This window comes from Juglans regia, chromosome 13 (assembly GCF_001411555.2).
Source record: "Juglans regia cultivar Chandler chromosome 13, Walnut 2.0, whole genome shotgun sequence".
NCBI lineage: Eukaryota > Viridiplantae > Streptophyta > Magnoliopsida > Fagales > Juglandaceae > Juglans > Juglans regia.
Window position 1 is genome coordinate 28,031,392 of NC_049913.1, and position 17,615 is coordinate 28,049,006.

Genomic DNA, 17,615 nt, shown 5'->3' on the forward strand with positions numbered 1-17,615 from the left:
GTAAATGTCATTCGGGTTGGCCATCAACGAGATGGGCCTCACGTTCTTCTTTTCTGTTAATCAATCTTTGCCCACTTTTGCATTATCATTGATTGCAACCTCATCTTCCTTGAATTTGGATTTCCTAATGGCATTTTCTAAAATTCCAAAGGAAGACATCATACGAACAATGTCTCTCGTAACAGTCAATATTGTACAAATTCAATTTATGATATAAAAAGATGAAGGAATCCCTCTCTCGACAAAAGGAATACTCCCTACTTTTGATTTATTTGTTTTAAAAAATGTTGTCGTTGTTGTTGATGTTCACCTAATTGCATGTTAAGCACTAGTTCCTTTTTGTAATGCTCAATATTTAACAGTTCCATACTGATATTTTAATCATTGATAATACAGCACATGGAATATTACGCTTTGAATAATGTAATATCTATCCTACACTTTATATTTTCAAGTATTGGGTCCATAAATATCGTCGGTATGATATTTATAGTCATAAAAAAATAATGTTATACATCACACTTTCATTCTATTGAGATCATATTAAGTAGTATATGGTACATTCATTACCATTAAATGATAAAGAAATATATAATAAATAATTATTTAATAATAATAAATATATTACATCATAGTTAATGAAATAAAAATAAAATAATAATATGATGTATATAATTATTTACTCGTCATAAATACTTTGTCATCTGGCAAACCCATTTTGAATTTTTCAATAAATGTTTTTTTCCCCTTTATAAATAGGTGTTGATTATCATTGTTCTGCTAAACGATAATCCACTTTAAAGTTGTTCGTTCCTTTGCTGATTCCTTCTCATTTGGTAGTTTCTGCCTTTTTTTTTTTTTTTGGCTGATCACACTCTGAAACTCAGCCCCTTTCGTTTTCATTCAAACCCACCACATCTCTCTCGTCCTCTCTGGCTGCCCAGTGGCCGGTTTGATACAAATTAAGACCTTCAAATGTCTTCCTCATCTACACCTGCGAATCGTAATCAGAAAGGTTTGCACTGCAACCCATTTTCATTTCTTCAGTATTCTCTCTTTTTCATGTTTGTAATTTCTCTCTCTTTCTAGCACACCAAACGCAAACTTGTTGATGAGTGTATGACATGATTGTGTTGAATATGTGCATACAGAAATTGATGGGCATATTATACCTACGGATCAGGACGTCCTGCAGAAACATGTTGCTTTCTTTGATAGGAATCATGACGGCGTGATTTATCCTTGGGAAACTTTTCAAGGTTCAAACACACAGTACCTCTTCCCCACCACCATTACCAGGACCTCAATATATTTTATATTTTCCTTTTTATATTCACTAGAACATGGGTTAACTGGGATTTTATCCTTATGTACCAGGTTTTCGTGCGATTGGGAGTGGGCTCTTTCTGTCAACCGTCTCTGCCTTTTTCATAAACTTTGGTCTCAGCCGGAAAACTCGTCCTGTAACTCTCTCTCTCTCTCTCACAGATTTTTGGTTTATGGATTTGGTGTTTCGGTTTATGTTATTAATCTATTTATTTTTTTACCTGACTTCTGTTTTTTCGTTTCCTCAATCTGGAGCAAATTAGCTTCGAACCACTTTATTAAAATCAAATATATTTTATAAAAAGAAAGGAGGCATATGCGTGTGGACTGTGGAGTTTTAAGTTCAATTAAATATTAAAGGTTAGTTATTGAATATTACTCGGGAGTTAACGGAAAGGACGATAATTAAGGAAAAGAAAGCGAAATCAAGGGAAGTTTGCTCAACAAACTGTTGACCCCTGTGAGAAACTTTCCAAAGATGGAGAAAAAATTATTAACACGTTGTTAAAATGCAGGAATTTGACCACTTGTGACTCCTTTTGGCCGTGGCTGAAAAAGTTGTGTACCCCCAAAAGTCAGCGAAGCAGTAGAAAAACAAAAGAACAATGATCCATAATAAAGTTATGAAATTGCCACCTTAATTGATGGGTTTCAGAGTGTATATGGAATAGTCTACTGACAATAGCCCAAGTGATACTTTGATCTGCTTTTCTGTTGGTCTATCTGTACCAAATGTATGTTAATTTATTCTTGATTTTTTCGTTATGATTACCTTTTTTTTTAGTTTTTTGTCTTTTGGTTTTAATTAATCCTGTTTCTGTCTCGTGTAGGGGAAATTTCCTTCTCTCCTCTTTCCAATTGAGGTTAAAAACATTCAAAGAGCCAAACACGGGAGTGACTCTGGTGTATATGACTCTGAAGGAAGGTATATGCTATGTTTTATTTGCTTAAGGTGGTACATGCCGTGTTATGCCTACATATTCATTATTCCCTTTTAAAAGTTATTGTTCACCCTGGAATTTGACAGCCTAACCTTATAAAGTGTCTAGACCCCTTAACTTAAGGACAGGTTTGGGGGTGTGAGATGAGAATTTTGTGTTTTGTTTTGAAGTTTAAAATATTATGTATTAATATTATTATTGTTTTGGGATTTGAAAAATGTGTATTGGGATTTGAAAAAGTTGAATTGTTTATTATATTTTATATGAGGATTTGAAAAATGTGTAATGATGAGATGAGATGAGATGAGAATTTTGTGTTTTGTTTTGTGTCCCAAACCTGCCCTTAGTATCATCATGTTGGAAACTTGGATGATCTAGCTTCTAGTGTATAATTGGTGATACCTTGATTCAACTTGGTTTCCATCCGATTTTTTTAAATTGATCGTGTTATGGCTTAATATCAATGAAAAAGAAGAAAAGATGATGATTTTATTGTACCTATCAGAAAAAGAAAAAGATGATGAACATACATGAACTGGTTTTTTAAAATTGTTCGTGTTATGGTTTAATATCAATGAAAAAGAAGAAAAGATGATGATTTTACTTTACCTATCAAAAAAAGAAAAAGGTGATGAACATACATGAAGTTAGTACTTCTTCTGGGTCCTAGATTTTCAGTTAACCCACTAAAATGGAAGAATGAGTGTCTCAGAGGTTGCTTGCATTCGTATATACATAACCAACAGTAACAAAAATAAAACAAATAAAAACTTAGTTTCCATTTGCTTTTTTTCTTCCTAAAGTTGACTGGCATTTAAATCCAAGCTGCTGTCTGTTTGTGTAATAACCCTTTCTTGTGTATGTAATTTACTACCAAGCAAATTTGTTTTCCTCTCATTTGCTTTGGATCCATTATTTAAGTACAACTTTTTTGGGACCTGGAAAGAAAAAGTGTGCAATTTGCTTTCTTCCCGTTGCACTTGCACAGCTTATAGTTTTTATGGTTTTTTATGGTACTGGGTTTGCCCGGGTTGGGTTGACTTACATGCTAGACTGAGCTGATTTGGCAGAACGTGCTAACCGGCTGAACCTGAATACTGCATACAGGGTGATTTTCTCAAGCCAGTTATCAGTCGATGTGAATGTGCTTTCAGCACTAGTTAAATGTAGAATATTTAAGCTAGGTTAATGTGGAACATAGGTTTGTTTAGTTATTGACCCCGTTGGGTTTCTGCTTTTGAAGTTTGCCAGAGTTTTGATCTTGGGCAACCTCAGGTCAGGGTAGTTGTTTCAACTAAAGCCTGATGTCTATGTTTAAAACCTATAACTCTATTGTTCAAGTAATGCATTCCATTTCACTTAATGAAGTTGAGAAAGAAAACCCATGTTGAGATTATTCAACTCAAACTGACCTGCTGGGTTGGGTTGGGTTAAGTCGGTTACGTCTATATTTAGATAAATCAGCCTGAATCCTCAATTATGACAAGATTGATTAATACAAAGTTTCTTATTCCATGTATGTACTCAAGCATAATTTTGTTCTATTGTTGGGTTGTCATCTAAATTTTAAAGTCAATGCTCTAGGTTTGTTCCTTTGAAGTTTGAAGAAATTTTCAGCAAGCACGCTCTTACCTACCCAAATTCTTTAACATCAGATGAACTGATGCGGATGCTGAAGGCTAACAGGGCTCCCAAGGACTATAGTGGATGGTATACTTCCTTATCAAATTTGTAATTGGGTAAGTTAGAACGTTTTGTTGATCAAGAAAATGTATTGAAAGTGGGTCTCTATTGCAGGCTTGCAAGCTATACAGAGTGGAAGGTCCTATATATCCTCTGCAAGGACAAGAATGGCTTACTGCCAAAGGAAACAATTAAAGCTGTTTATGATGGAAGCTTGTTTGAACGGATGGAGAAGGAAAGATTGTCTGCGAAAAAGAAAGCGTAATTTAACTATCATTTCAGATTATGGAATTATAAAATAATCTTTTTGAATCGTTATTTTTCATGTATACCCTTTTAGATGAATTGTATGAAGCAGTACATGTTTTTAAATTTGATGCAGTGTTGTGTAACTAAATGCATGCCCAGTATGCTAATCTGGTCTTCCGGGGCTTGCTTATCGATTCAACAGTCTAGTTTAAAAGTTTGTCATTGGTTCAACTTGTGGGTGTGTTTGATGAGTTGTTGAATGTAAAGTGAGTTCAAGTTGGTTATGTTGGTTGATATCTGGAATAATTTGATCTACTGGATTGGTATGCATGGGGGACAATTTGGATTAATCAGAACAGTTGGGAGAATTTGTGCAGAGGATGACTTTCCAGAAGACTTTCAAGTACAAGTTCAGGAGTTCAAATCTGTGGAGCATTTGGCATTGAATAGAGTTTGTTGGTGTAATATTCTTAGTTATCAAGTACAAATTCATATCTTATTGACTAGCTTTTTGTTTATAAGGTGTGGGGTGTGAAGTAGTGAATAGTGACTGATGAGAATTATTCAAAAATCAAAACACAATACTTCAGTTTATGTTTATGGCAGATCTCCGCATTAATAATGTGTTTAGTGAGTCAAATAAGTGGGTTGAACGTTCCTTTTTTTTCTTTTCCCACATATTAATGTATATACCTTTGTAAAGGTGACCAAATGTTAAAGGATGGTGCGTAATAAAGCCTAGTAAAAATTTTAGAGTGCACGTTACAACTTTTCATAGCTTAGTATACACTGCAAAAGGTATAATAGTTGGAAGGTGCAAAATAAAATGTGAGCACCTTTGATTAGGAGCTGGTGTAAAATTGAGTTTTACATCCTCCGACTATGTGCTACCACCTAAGGGTTTCACAGTTTTTAAAATAAACTAGACTACACATGATTAATACTAAACCCAAAAATAGAAAGTTTGAGGCCACTTAAATGAAAATGAGATGCAATGACAAGGTGTGAGCAACGACAGACTCTGGCTTCGACAATGTTCAGATTTCAATTCCGTCTTCGACTCCGACTCTGATTTGCATAGGTTTAGATATAATTTCGATTCTGATTTGTCGGAATAGAGTCGGATTTAGACTTTTTTTGAACTTTTTGTTTTAGTTTCATGTTTAACCCATCTTTAAAAAAGAATTTTTTGTTGGTTTTCAAATTTTAGTTTTTCCAAAAAGTAAAAGCTAAAACTAAATCATTCACTGCTAATTTAATTCTATACTAATTATCTAACTTATTTTTATATTAGATTTATACTATAGTGTCTAATTACATTTTATGTTATTATAGTAGTACATATTATTTCTAATGTCTAATTACATTTATTATACTATAGTATTATGTGTTATTAACTTATTATAATACACATAATAAGTTAATAACACAATGTGTGCGGGAATGCCCCAGAGCATATGTGTAGTTTGGCTTATAATCTGAATTTTCCTGTATTAATAAGTCACAGTTGTAACTTCAGTTCATTGAATGAAATGAAGTCTGTTTCTATAAAAAAAATTATTATTATACTAGACTTATTAGTTATTTCTATACTAGTGTCTAATTTATTTCTATACAAAACTTATATTATAGTGTCTATATATATGTTATTATACTAACGTCTAACTTATTTCTAACTTAATCATATACTAGACTTTCTAATGCCTAATTACATGCTATTATACTTTAGTAAATTAGTATTTTGTGTTATTAACTTATTATACTAAGCTTATTTCAATATTAGTTTCTAACTTATTTCTATATTGATTATGTATAGTATTAATACTATGATGTTTATATATACTAAATTATTATTAGTTTATTTACAATAAATATATTGTTTTATAATAATTATATCATAATAGTGCACCGAACTCTCCAATTGTGCCGAGCCCTCCACCTGCAACGGGCTCTCCAACTGCACCAAACTTTCCAACTGTGTCGAGTCCTCCACCCACGACGAGCTCTCCACATATGCACGGGCTCTCCAAGTACATCGAGCCCTCCACCTGCAATGGGCTCTCCAACTGCTTTGAACTCTCCTACTGCACCAAACTCTCCAACTGTGCCGAGCCCTCCACCCACGACGAGCTCTCCAACAGCACTAGGCTCTCCAAATGCGTCAAGCCCTCCACCTGCGACGGGCTCGCCAACTGAGTCAAGCCCTCCATCTGTGACGGGCTCTCCAACGGCATCGGGCTCTCCAATAGCACCAAGATCTCCACCTGCAACGGGCTCTCCAACTACACTGAACTCTCCAAATACATTGAGCTCTTCAACTGTGTCGAGCCCTCCACCTATGACGAACTCTCCAATTCCGCCATGCCCTCCACCCAAGATGGGCTTTGCTCTGCTTGGGGCTCTCCTCTACTCCGGGCTCTCCTTAACCGCCCACCATGGAAGGCACTCAGCTTGCCACCTGGCAGCGGGCTCTCCTGAACTGCACGGGCTCTCCTCCCCTAGAGGCTCATCTACACGGGATCTCAACTACTTAGGATTGAACTGCACATGGTTGTACCATCTCGAGATCTCCTCTACACGAGATCCATCTGATCAGGTGAAGTACCCACGTGCCAGCAAGGCCAAGTCCCTAGACTCGCCGCGACACAAAGGTTGAACACAAATTCCTAGATTTGTTGACCCTCGCGCCAATAAAACTGAGTCCCTAAACTCACCGCGACACAATGGTTGAACACAACTCCCTCGACTTGTCGACCATTGTGCTACAAGCCAAGTCACTGGACTCACCGCAACACAACGGTTGAACACAAATGCCTCGACTTGTCGACCTTTGGGCTACAAACCAAGTCACTGGACTCGCCACAATCCAACGGTCGAGCATAAGTACCTTGACTTATCGAGCCTTGCACTACAAGCCGAGTTTCTGGACTCACCATGATGCATTGGCTAGGGCTAGAGCCCCCCGAGCTCTACCTTTCCAACAACCAGTCGAAACTCAAGTTCCTTAACTTACTGACCGTCGTGCTACAAGCCCAGTTTCTAGACTGGCCTCGATGCATTGGCCAAGGGTCAGAGCCTCTCGAACTTAGCCCCTATGACAGCCAGTCGGAACACAAGTCTCTTGACTTGCCGACCGTCATGCTACAAGCCCAGTCTCTGGACTGGCCGCAATGCATTGGCTAAGGGCCAGAGCCTCCCAAGCTCTGTCCCTCCGACAACCAATCGGAATACAAGTCTCTTGACTTGCCAACCTTCGTGCTACAAGCCGGTCTCTAGATTGACCACAATGCATTGGCTAAGGCCAGGGCATTCTGAGCTCTGCCCCATCGACAGTCAGTCAGAGACAAGTCCCTTGACTTGCTGACCTTTGTGCCACATGGTGAGTCTCTAGACTCGCTATGAACGGTGAATAACTACTGCTAGTAGGTTGTCTCTGAGAACGAGCCTTCATAGTTAATGGGCCTCTGAGATCCACAATCGCTTAGCGCAGGTTACCTTCAAGAATGAACCGACGGGCTCGACAACCACCTAAGGTGGATCCTGGGGGTCGATGGGTCCTCTGAACGTTTTGTGTGGGTTACTTAACACAAACTCCAACTCCAACAGAAAATAATTAAAAAAAAATCGAACGAACTTACACTTTTCAATGACGATAAACATACGAACGATGCATTGCCAAACTACGCATCATACGTGGTCAAGTATACCTCCTGTCACATCTGAGCTCCACGCTTGTGTCATACGCAATTGAGTACACCTCCCGACACCTCCGAGCTCCGCACTCGCATCTCATGCGGTTGAGTACACACTCCCGCCTAAATTCGCCCCAAGAGGAATTTATTGCTTAACATAAGCGGAGTGGAGAACGGAGAACCCATTTTTTAAATTCATTTTCTTACTGAAGACCTATGTTGCATATTTTATCTTAAAGATTCTCAATGTCTTTTAGAGGAATAATTTGCCTTTAAGAATCGCGAACATCTGTGGAGGATAAAATACCCGGCCTGCTGAAGGCTAGGCTTAGCCCACCAAGCCATACTAGAGGACAAAATAGAGAGGAGCGGAGTGGGAGACAAGAGAGGACCATGGGTCAGAGGTGTAAGAGGAGGGGGTCAGAGGTGTAAGAAGAAGGGGTCAGAAGGAAGTAGGAAAAACAAGGGATGCTCAGACAAGCCAAGGGTCAGGCCTCACCTCCGTTGACAGACACGCAAAGGGACTGGTCACATCATGGTAGACAGACATAGGGGTGTAAGCCGGTTGGTCCGGTGATGGACCGAATATTTTCGATCCATCACCAGACCAGACCGGACCGGACCGAACACCCCATAGGGACCGGACCAGACCGTATCTGTCCGGTCTGGTCCATTCGGTCCGGCATTTTTTTTTTTTATAAATCAATTAATAAAAAAAATTTATTTAAAATACTAAATTAAATTAAGTGACTTATTAATATGGATTAGGTAACAAACTCAATAAAAAAATATTTTACATGGTCAATGATAATAAATTAAATGAAAATTACATTATTAATTTATATAATTACTATATAATTAACTAATTGATATTATATATTAGTTAATTCATAGAATATTAATAAGTGTTAATAACATATTTAAAATTTTATATTGTTAATAGTGATAGGTTAGATTAAGATATATATAAAATATTGTTAATTTATAGAATATTAACAAGTATTAATAACATATTTAAAATTTTATATTGTTAATTGTATAATTATTATATAAATAATATATATAATATATATTTTTTTTTTTATTCGGTCGGTCCGGTTCGAGAAATCTCCACCCCGGGACCGGACCGAAGACCGAAACATTCTTATTTATTGGACCGAAACCGACCATGCATTTGGTCGGTCCGGTCCGGTCCGGACCGAACCGGTCGGTCCGGTCGGTTTCTCCGGTCCGGACCGACCGGTTTACACCCCTAGACAGACACGTGCAATGGGGAGTGAGACAAAAGTAAGGGACCAGACGACGAACAGACTCTCTCTAGATCAGATCTTCTTTTTCTTCAACAACTTCCCGAGGAAGACATCATCTCCAGTAGGAAGAGCTCTAGTTTTTTTTTGTATAGTGAGAAATGAGAGGCCATGAGTGACTGTAAACAAATATATTATAGTGGATTCTCCCTCCCCAAACGCCCATGGACGTAGGCAACATGTCGAACCATGTAAATATGTGTGTTCCATACTCCTACTTTCTCTGCACTTGTTTTCTATTTACCAACATGGACGTATGCATCATTATTGTATAGCCGCACCGGAATACTACTAAGGGCTTCAAACAACACCGGTCAAGGCCCAAGTCGACGCAGTGGGTCGGGAATGACTATTTCTCTCCTTCCGACCTATTGTACGATTTTTTCAACATCAACAGGGTGGATTTTCTGCTACGATGCATGATTCTATCATATTTGGCACCTTCTTAGCATTGGACGGCATTGCCAGCAATGTTTTGAATACTGTTTCGGTGACCATTTCGGTTAAGGCATTTGAATGAAATATTTTGGTATCGGTACCATTTCGGGATAGTCTATATTATAATAAATTAATTATATATGTATAAATTATATTTCAAAATAACATCAATGCAAGTCTTAAAAAGTTAAAACACATATTTATAAAACTCAATAATATTTCTAAGTTCTCAATCCAACTGTTTAAAAAAATAATTACTCATCTTCATCACGAAATAGGAAGTATGGATTTGATTTTCAGTCCTCGAAAAAATGGGATTAAAAGAAGTTAAGAAAATAGTATTCAGATGTGAGAATTGAAATGAAAATTATGAAAAAGTTAGAGTTTTAACATTAATTACAAAGAAAAAAAATAATTTCAGCTGGTACATCGAAAACCGGCCGGTATTAACTGAAATGCACCGGTATTTAATTGGATACGAAACACATACATTTCATATACCGGTCACTACCCCGGTATGGTAGATACCGGCCGTACAGGCCGGTACGATATGAAATTTAAAACTTTGATTGCCAGTGCCTTCCTAACACATCTGGAGGTGCTGCTAGTCACAAGAAACTGTAAACTCTTTTTTCTAATTGAAGTTTTGCACTAGAAACTCTTGGACCCCCTCTCGGTGACCCTAGCAATCCTCTTAATGAAAGGACTTAATGATTAAATAAATATTTTTAAATAAATTTATGAATTTCTTTAAGATATTTAAAGGGATTTAAAAATATTTAAAAAATTATACAAAATAAAATGGTACATTTTACACTTTTCAATAGAAACTCTTATAAGCTATCTCGGTGGCCCTAACAGGTCAGTTAGGTCTCATTAGGATATAAAAATGATTTCATCTTATTTTATCTTATTATTATAATTTTTTTAATTTTTTATATAAAATATAATAAATAATTCAACTATTTCAAATTTTAAAATAATAATAATATTAAAAAATAATATTATAATAATATTTTATTTAATTTTTAATTTTTATTTAAAATTATTTTATCTTATCTCAATATCTAAGATTCTAAACGGAAATTGAGGAAAACTGATTTGTAAGCTCCTCTTTAGAGAGTGTAAAAGAGTACACCAGCTTAATTTTAGGTTTTTTCAAATAAAATTACCTGTTTATCACTTTTCCATTTGGACTGGAGCTCTGAAAAGAGCTACCAACAAATGAGTTTTCTGATGGATTATCCAGGCTGGGCCTATATACCATGTAATTGGGTATAGCTCATCTCCAATAAAATCTTCACCTACTTATACCCTTTTTTTTAATGGGACGGCTTTTCTCATTACATGATTGATCTTTGTCTAAAATGACAAACAAAAAAATACAGATCAAGTCGATAAGACCGAAGCATTAGGAGGGAAGTTCTGTTCATCTCATCATCATTCTGCCCACTCCTTGGATTGAAACTCACACGCACCAACCCAATTTCTTTTCTTCTTTTAATTATCAAAAGACTTGTTTTTTTTTTTTTTTTTTTTTGTCTGCTTGCGAACAATGGCAAAGAAAAGGACTTGATGCACCAAGATTTCTGTTTTGCAGTATCTTATTTTCCTTGCCTCACCTCAGAGTTCTCAGCAATCGAAAGGATTGACGTTTTACTGCTTTGATGTTTTAGGATGGATTACTATGTTTTTAACGAGCTGGCTCAGAAGTTTTACACCGTTCGTCCTCCAATATGTGACTCTTTCAATTTGGACTAGAACATGTTTGCCTTGAAATTTCAAACCCATTTCACTAAGATATAAATTATTAAATAATTTTAAATGTCTATTAAGAATTCAAATTAAAGAATTTTGCTTTGATATTATATAAAAGTTAAAGTTAATAAAAATAGGTAGATTTAGATACTTAGAATTTGGATAGACAAAGACCCCTATAATTTACTATGTTAGAGATTTAGGTTTTATGCATTATTTTTAGGAAAAGTGATGTGTAAACAGGCAAATTTCACGGTCCAGAAAAATGGAGGACAAGATCAATACACTGTTCAGAACAATGCATTAATCTTGTCCTCCGTTTTCCTGGCTGTGAAATTTGCCCATAAGTGTATCACCATTCTATTGACTTATATCGGAACACATCATCAAGAAGAAACCAATTCAAAGTCAGCTACACAATCAGATAAAGTAAAGTCCAACAACCATGTAAAGATAACGCTCAGCAACAGTCAGATGAAGATAAAGCAAATCACAGCAACAAAAGATAACGTCTTATCTCATTTGAATATTTGAGAAATTAGTGTATATAACTTATCATGTAAATAATAGATTATGTACAAGTTTACTCCATAGATAAAAGTCAAGCGTCCACTAAATTGGGTGAGACAATTACACTTAGGATATTTTTGGCAAGTGGTATTAGAGCTACTCGACATCTGTCCACAGATCCTAATGGCCTCTCCTTCCTCAACCTCATCATCTTCCTCTCCCAACACTCAACCCTCTTCTCTTACCAATCTTCAGCATCTTCTCACACTAAAACTCACACGTGAGAACTATCTCCTATGAAGAGCTCAAGTTTTCCCCTATCTCAAAGGGCAACAACTCTTTGGTTATCTTAATGGGAGTATTTCCTCTCCCCCACCTCTTACCACCATTGTTTCTCCAACTGGTCAAATCGATGCTATATCCAATCCTGCCTATAGTCACTGGTGCCAGCAGGACCAAATAATCAATCCTATATGCTCTTATATCTTCCCTTTCTGAAACTGTTCTCGCCCAAGTAATTGGCAAAGAAATCTCCCGTGATGTCTAGCTCCAACTTGAAACACTACATTTTGTCACCTCTCATGCTCGTATCACTCATGTCCGCATCTAACTTGCTTCTCCTAGAAAGGCAAATCTCTCCCTTGCGGACTATTTTCAACAAATTAAAAATTTTGTAGATATTTTTGTTGCCTGTGGTGAACCACTAAGTGATGATTGCATCACCTCCTATGTTCTCGTTGGTCTCGGCTCTGAAATGATTCCATCATTACCTCTATCTCAACCTAAGTGGAACCTGTTGTGAAAAAATGATGATAATAATGAAAGTAAACTAGAAAACAAGAAATCAATCACACGACAAAAATTTTACGTGGTTCAACACCTCGTTTGATCTGTCAAGTATGCAGAAACCTCCCATCAAGATGATGGCACTGTTAAATATCCACTTCCTCGTGCTCTCATTGCCCCCAGTTTTATTTCTCTTCAGGAATCGATGTGCTACACGGAAGCAATCAAGTGCTCAACTTGGCGTGCTGTCATGGTAATTGAGTTCAATGTCTTACTAAAAAACGGCACTTGGACTCTTGTCCCGCCCAATCCCACCATGAATATCATTGGATGCAAATGGCCGGCATTGGGCATAAAGAAAAAATCAGATGGTTCGATTGAGAGATTCAAAGTTCGTCTGGTTGCAAAAGGGTTCCACCAACAACCAAGAATTGATTTTGCAGAAACTTACAATCCTGTTGTTAAACCCATAACCATGCGCTTGGTTTTGTCTTTGGCTATTTGTGCAGGCTGGCCCATTCGACAATTTGACGTTAGTAATGCCTTCTTGCATGGATTTCAAGGTGAAAAAGTCTATATGTCACAACTAACAAAAACTATAATAAAAAAAATTAATATTGAATTTATACAACTAACTAGTAGAACCTCTATTGAATTATAAGATTTTAAAAATTTATAAATAATTAATATCTAACTAGTTGATATTTATTTATAATAACAATATATTATATGCCTACATATATTATTAATACATACACATAATAGATAACATAAATCTATGAAAAAAGCTACTTTGTCCACTTAACTTGCCCCCTCATTTTGACACCTCATGTATTTTATTTTTTTATTTTTCTTTACGTAATAGTTAAAGAAGTGACTATTAGTGTATTGATATTTTTTTTATATTTTTTAAAAATGTTTTAAAATGATAAAAAAAAAATGAAAATGCTAATTTGGCCTAACGGTCACTTGGAGTAGTGCTACTCCAAGGGATATGCTTAATTATATATTATATATTTAATTATAAAAGTGATATGCTTATATTATTAGCTAATACATATATATGTATATATATGTACATAGGTGTATGTATATATTTATCAATATATAAATGAGCTTTAATTGAGTCAAGCTAACGAGTCTACTCAAGTATAAACAAGCGAATCTTAACGAGCCTTAACTGAGTGGAGTCGAGTTTATCTAGGTATGTGTCATTTACTAATTGAGCGGGTATTTGCTTCCACGAACGAGCTTTTTTTTTTTTTTTTTTTTTTTCACGAATCGAGTTCGATTTGAACTTAACCAGATGAGTACTGAGTGAGCTAACAGACAGATTGTTACAACCCTAGTTGTGAATGGAGTGGGCAAATAGAAGGGAGTGTTTTCCTAAAGTGGAGTGGGCCATTGTGCAAAGAAAAATAATAAATACTAGTAATTTCTTACAATATTTTATATAACTATGTTTTAAAATGAAGAATATTTTTATAAAATATCATATAAAAGTAAGTTCATCTTATAAAAATCAATTCTGCTACAGGTACCCGGCATTGGGTACCTGTTGTGGAATCGGCTGACGTGATTAATGCCACGACAGTTGATATTATTTAAATTAATTAATTAAAAAATGAAAAAAAAAAGTAAAAAAAGAAAACAAAATAGATAATGCAGATAAAGATGATCCGACTCTGCAAGTTCTTTATTTTCTAGAATTGAAGAGCGAAACCAAATAAGATGATTTCATAGAAAAAATGAAAAGGAGGGAAGAATTCAAATTTCTCATTTCAGACGAAAAAACCTTAACTGGGCAGGTCTGCATCATCTTCTTCATGTGGGTGTCTCCGTCGCGTCTGTCAGCCATCTGTCCGGCGCCTCCGACACTGCTTGTGCTTGAAGCCACTTCACTACCATGAAGCCGTCTTCAATGGCGTCGTCTCCGGAGCCAAGCGATAGTCCGGAGAGACGACCACGGCCCTGAGCTCCAAAACCAGGCGAAACAATTTCTAACAATTGGACCATGTGAGGGACCCAATGCAAAAACCGCCACCATGGATGTAGTAAAATATAGGGAGCTTGGAACCAGAGGTGGAAGAGGGTGAGCTAGCCACCACCACTGGCTTGTAGAGCTAGAGCTGAAGGTTGTTAATGGCGTCGAAAAGAACGTCTTTCCATAAAATGAAGCTGTCATCACAAATGGGAACATCGAAACTCGGTTTGGAAGAGCAGACGATGGAACCGTCGCTATATACATGATGAAGGACGCCTCGGCATTCATCAACTACATAGGGAGGAGTGGTGGTGGAAGAAGATGAGGCAGAGGCAATGATGTCGAACATGGTTTCTTACCTTTAATTCTCAGGACCTCTGTGGAAGGACTCAAAAGGGCTTGATGGTAATTGGTTTAAAGTGAACAACAATGGAAGAGTTTACATAAGGCTGAAGGCAACATTTGGATTGGTGTGTGGCATCTTGTTTTTGGTCATATGTGTTTTGGTTAAATGGATTATGGGACAAATTTTTGGATAGGAGAAAACTTGCATCTAAAAATTCTAGAAAACGTGCACCAAAAGACAAAGGAAAGGTGGAAGACGAACGGAGAAATGGGGGAAAAAGGGAAGACAGGGGAAAGGAAACGACTTCGTCTAAAATGCGAAGCAAAGAAGAAGATGAGAGGAAGCTGGATTTAAATACACCGTTTTATTTTTACACGTGGTTAGACGTGTACGCGGGAGGTACCCCTCTCGTGTGCAAATAGCTTTCTTGTATAAAAATACCCTCATTTTAAAACATGTATTCTAAAATATATTGGGTAGATATCATTATTTTGTTTTGCAAAATCTTGCGTTTTTGCTTTTGCACCACGTGGAGTTGTGAGACATTCCATTCTAGACTTCTTTTCAGGATGGTTGGGACTACATTGTAAGCTTAATGAAACGCAGTGTTTCATTATTATGTTTCAATATTAAATGAAACACTGTGTTTCATTACTGGGAACAAATCAGGTCCTGTAATGAACCTGATGAAATCAAAAGAATGAGGACCTCGCCTAGTGAAGTCGATACTAGTCCCCCCTTTGCGCTGAGATGAAATCGTCCCCTATACCGAGATGAAATTGCAGTCATCATCGCCAAGTGAAGTCGAAACCAGTGAAGTCGAAATCGCCCCCCTTTGCGCCAACTATTTGACTACAAATTTTAATGGCTGGAAGTTAGTTAGAAAAGTTAGTTAATAATGTGAAATCAGTCGAGAGAGATGAGAGGTTAAAACGAGAAGTTTTATGAATTAATGAAACGGTGCATTTTGTTAAGTGAAGATGAGTAACGGTTTTAACTGATAATGAGGGTTAATACGGTGAGTTTGTTACATTGTAATATGAGGCGTTTTGTTGCTCGAGCATTATAAATACTGAGTGCATTGTAAGAAATTTTTTGTGCAGAAAGATTAATAAGAATTCGTCTGGAGGTTGGATGTTTCTCGAAAGCCTCTTCCAAGAATCAAGAAAGTGATTCTTGGGTTTTTCTCAATCTGTATTCTTGTTCATTCATTGTTTTGGTATTTCTTCCGCAGTTGTTCTTACATTCTAGGTAAAATCACTAGTTTACCCATAACAATTGGTATCAGAGCCACTCCACGTTTAAGGCCATGTTGCGACGGTTGCAATCGTGCAGCACGGGGGGTGATGCCGGCATGGCAGTGTTCGCCCGGAGCTATTGGAGCAAAGGGTTGGCATAGAAACTCAACAGAAATGGCTCCTAAAGTTGATAGGCTATGATCTTACTATTGATTACAAAAGAGGAAAGGAAAACAAGGTAGCAGATGCTATTTCCAAGTAGCAGTCAGCAACCTTATCACTTATCACTTTTCCTACCTCTCTTTGGGTGGAAGAATTAAAACAAAACTATCAACTTTGTCCCATAATCCAAGGTATCAATGAGAAGTTGCAACAAGGATCAGAGGGTCCTAAACACTTTACATTACAACAAGGCTTGTTATTAAGGAAAGAGAAATTTGTGGTGGTTTCAGATTCACCATTCAAGGCTAAAGTATTGCATCACATTCAATAGTCCACAAGCTGGTCACATGGGCTATCATAAGACATTACATAGAGCCAAGTTGGATTTCTACTGGAAGGGAATGCGCAAAGATATTAAGGCATTGGTTAGAGAATGTGAAGTATGTCAGACATGCAAACCTGAAAATGTGCATCCAGCTGGCCTCTTGAAAACTTTATTTGTTCCTTCCTCACCATGGGTAGATATTTCCATGGATTTCATTGAGGGTATGCCTCTCTCTGGTGGCTACAATGTAATTTTTACTGTAGTGGACAGATTCATCAAGTTTGGACATTTTTTTCCTTTGGCACATCCCTATTCAGCAATTAAAGTAGCCCAGGTTTTCTTCTCTAGGTGTCTTTAAACTGCATGGGTTGCCTAAATCAATTGTGTCAGATCGTGATGCCATTTTCACTAGTAATTTTTGGAAGGAGCTTTTCAAATTGCGAGGAACTTCACTCAATTTCAGTTATGCTTATCATCCTCAATCGGATGGGTAGACGGATGGGTAGACTGAGGCCTTGAATAAGACTGTTGAGGAGTATTTGAGATGTTATACCAGTGACAAACCTAAGGAGTGGAGCTTGTGAATTCCAGAGAGCAGCTTTGGTTAATGTTGAGGGAGAATTTGCTAAAGTCTTAGAACAGAATGAAGGAATTTGCAGATAGAAAGAGAACTGAGAGAGAGTTTCAAGTGGGAGATTGGGTGTTTCTTAGATTGCAACCATACAGACAGAAGACTGTCTCCTTACGCCACAATCTGAAATTATCTCCAAGGTTTTTTGGACCTTTTCAGGTTTTGGAAAGAATTAGGACAGTTGCCTACAAACTCAACTTGCCTCCTTCTCCAAAGATACATCTTGCAGTAAATGTGTC

General features: G+C 36.9%; 2 protein-coding genes across 3 annotated transcripts; both read left to right on the forward strand.

Annotated features, from left to right (window-relative positions):
• The first annotated feature begins 772 nt into the window (after positions 1-772).
• LOC109003980 (probable peroxygenase 4) lies at positions 773-4,959 on the forward strand. Of its 2 annotated transcripts, none has more exons than XM_018982328.2 (7): positions 773-1,015; positions 1,152-1,259; positions 1,378-1,463; positions 2,157-2,251; positions 3,852-3,977; positions 4,065-4,211; positions 4,333-4,821. In XM_018982328.2, the coding sequence occupies exons 1-7, from the start codon at positions 976-978 to the stop codon at positions 4,340-4,342; spliced, it is 612 nt and encodes a 203-aa protein (XP_018837873.1). In that variant the 5' UTR covers positions 773-975; the 3' UTR covers positions 4,343-4,821. The 2 variants fall into 2 exon arrangements, 1 of the variants encoding a protein (XP_018837873.1); XR_004798029.1 differs by adding an exon at positions 1,842-2,060 and having other exon boundaries at positions 991-1,015; positions 4,065-4,959.
• Positions 4,960-6,252: 1,293 nt separating this feature from the next.
• Positions 6,253-6,855, forward strand: LOC109003931 (proline-rich receptor-like protein kinase PERK2). Its single transcript, XM_018982282.1, has one exon. It carries the CDS (start codon positions 6,253-6,255, stop codon positions 6,853-6,855), a length of 603 nt encoding a protein of 200 aa, XP_018837827.1.
• The last annotated feature ends 10,760 nt before the right edge of the window (positions 6,856-17,615 follow it).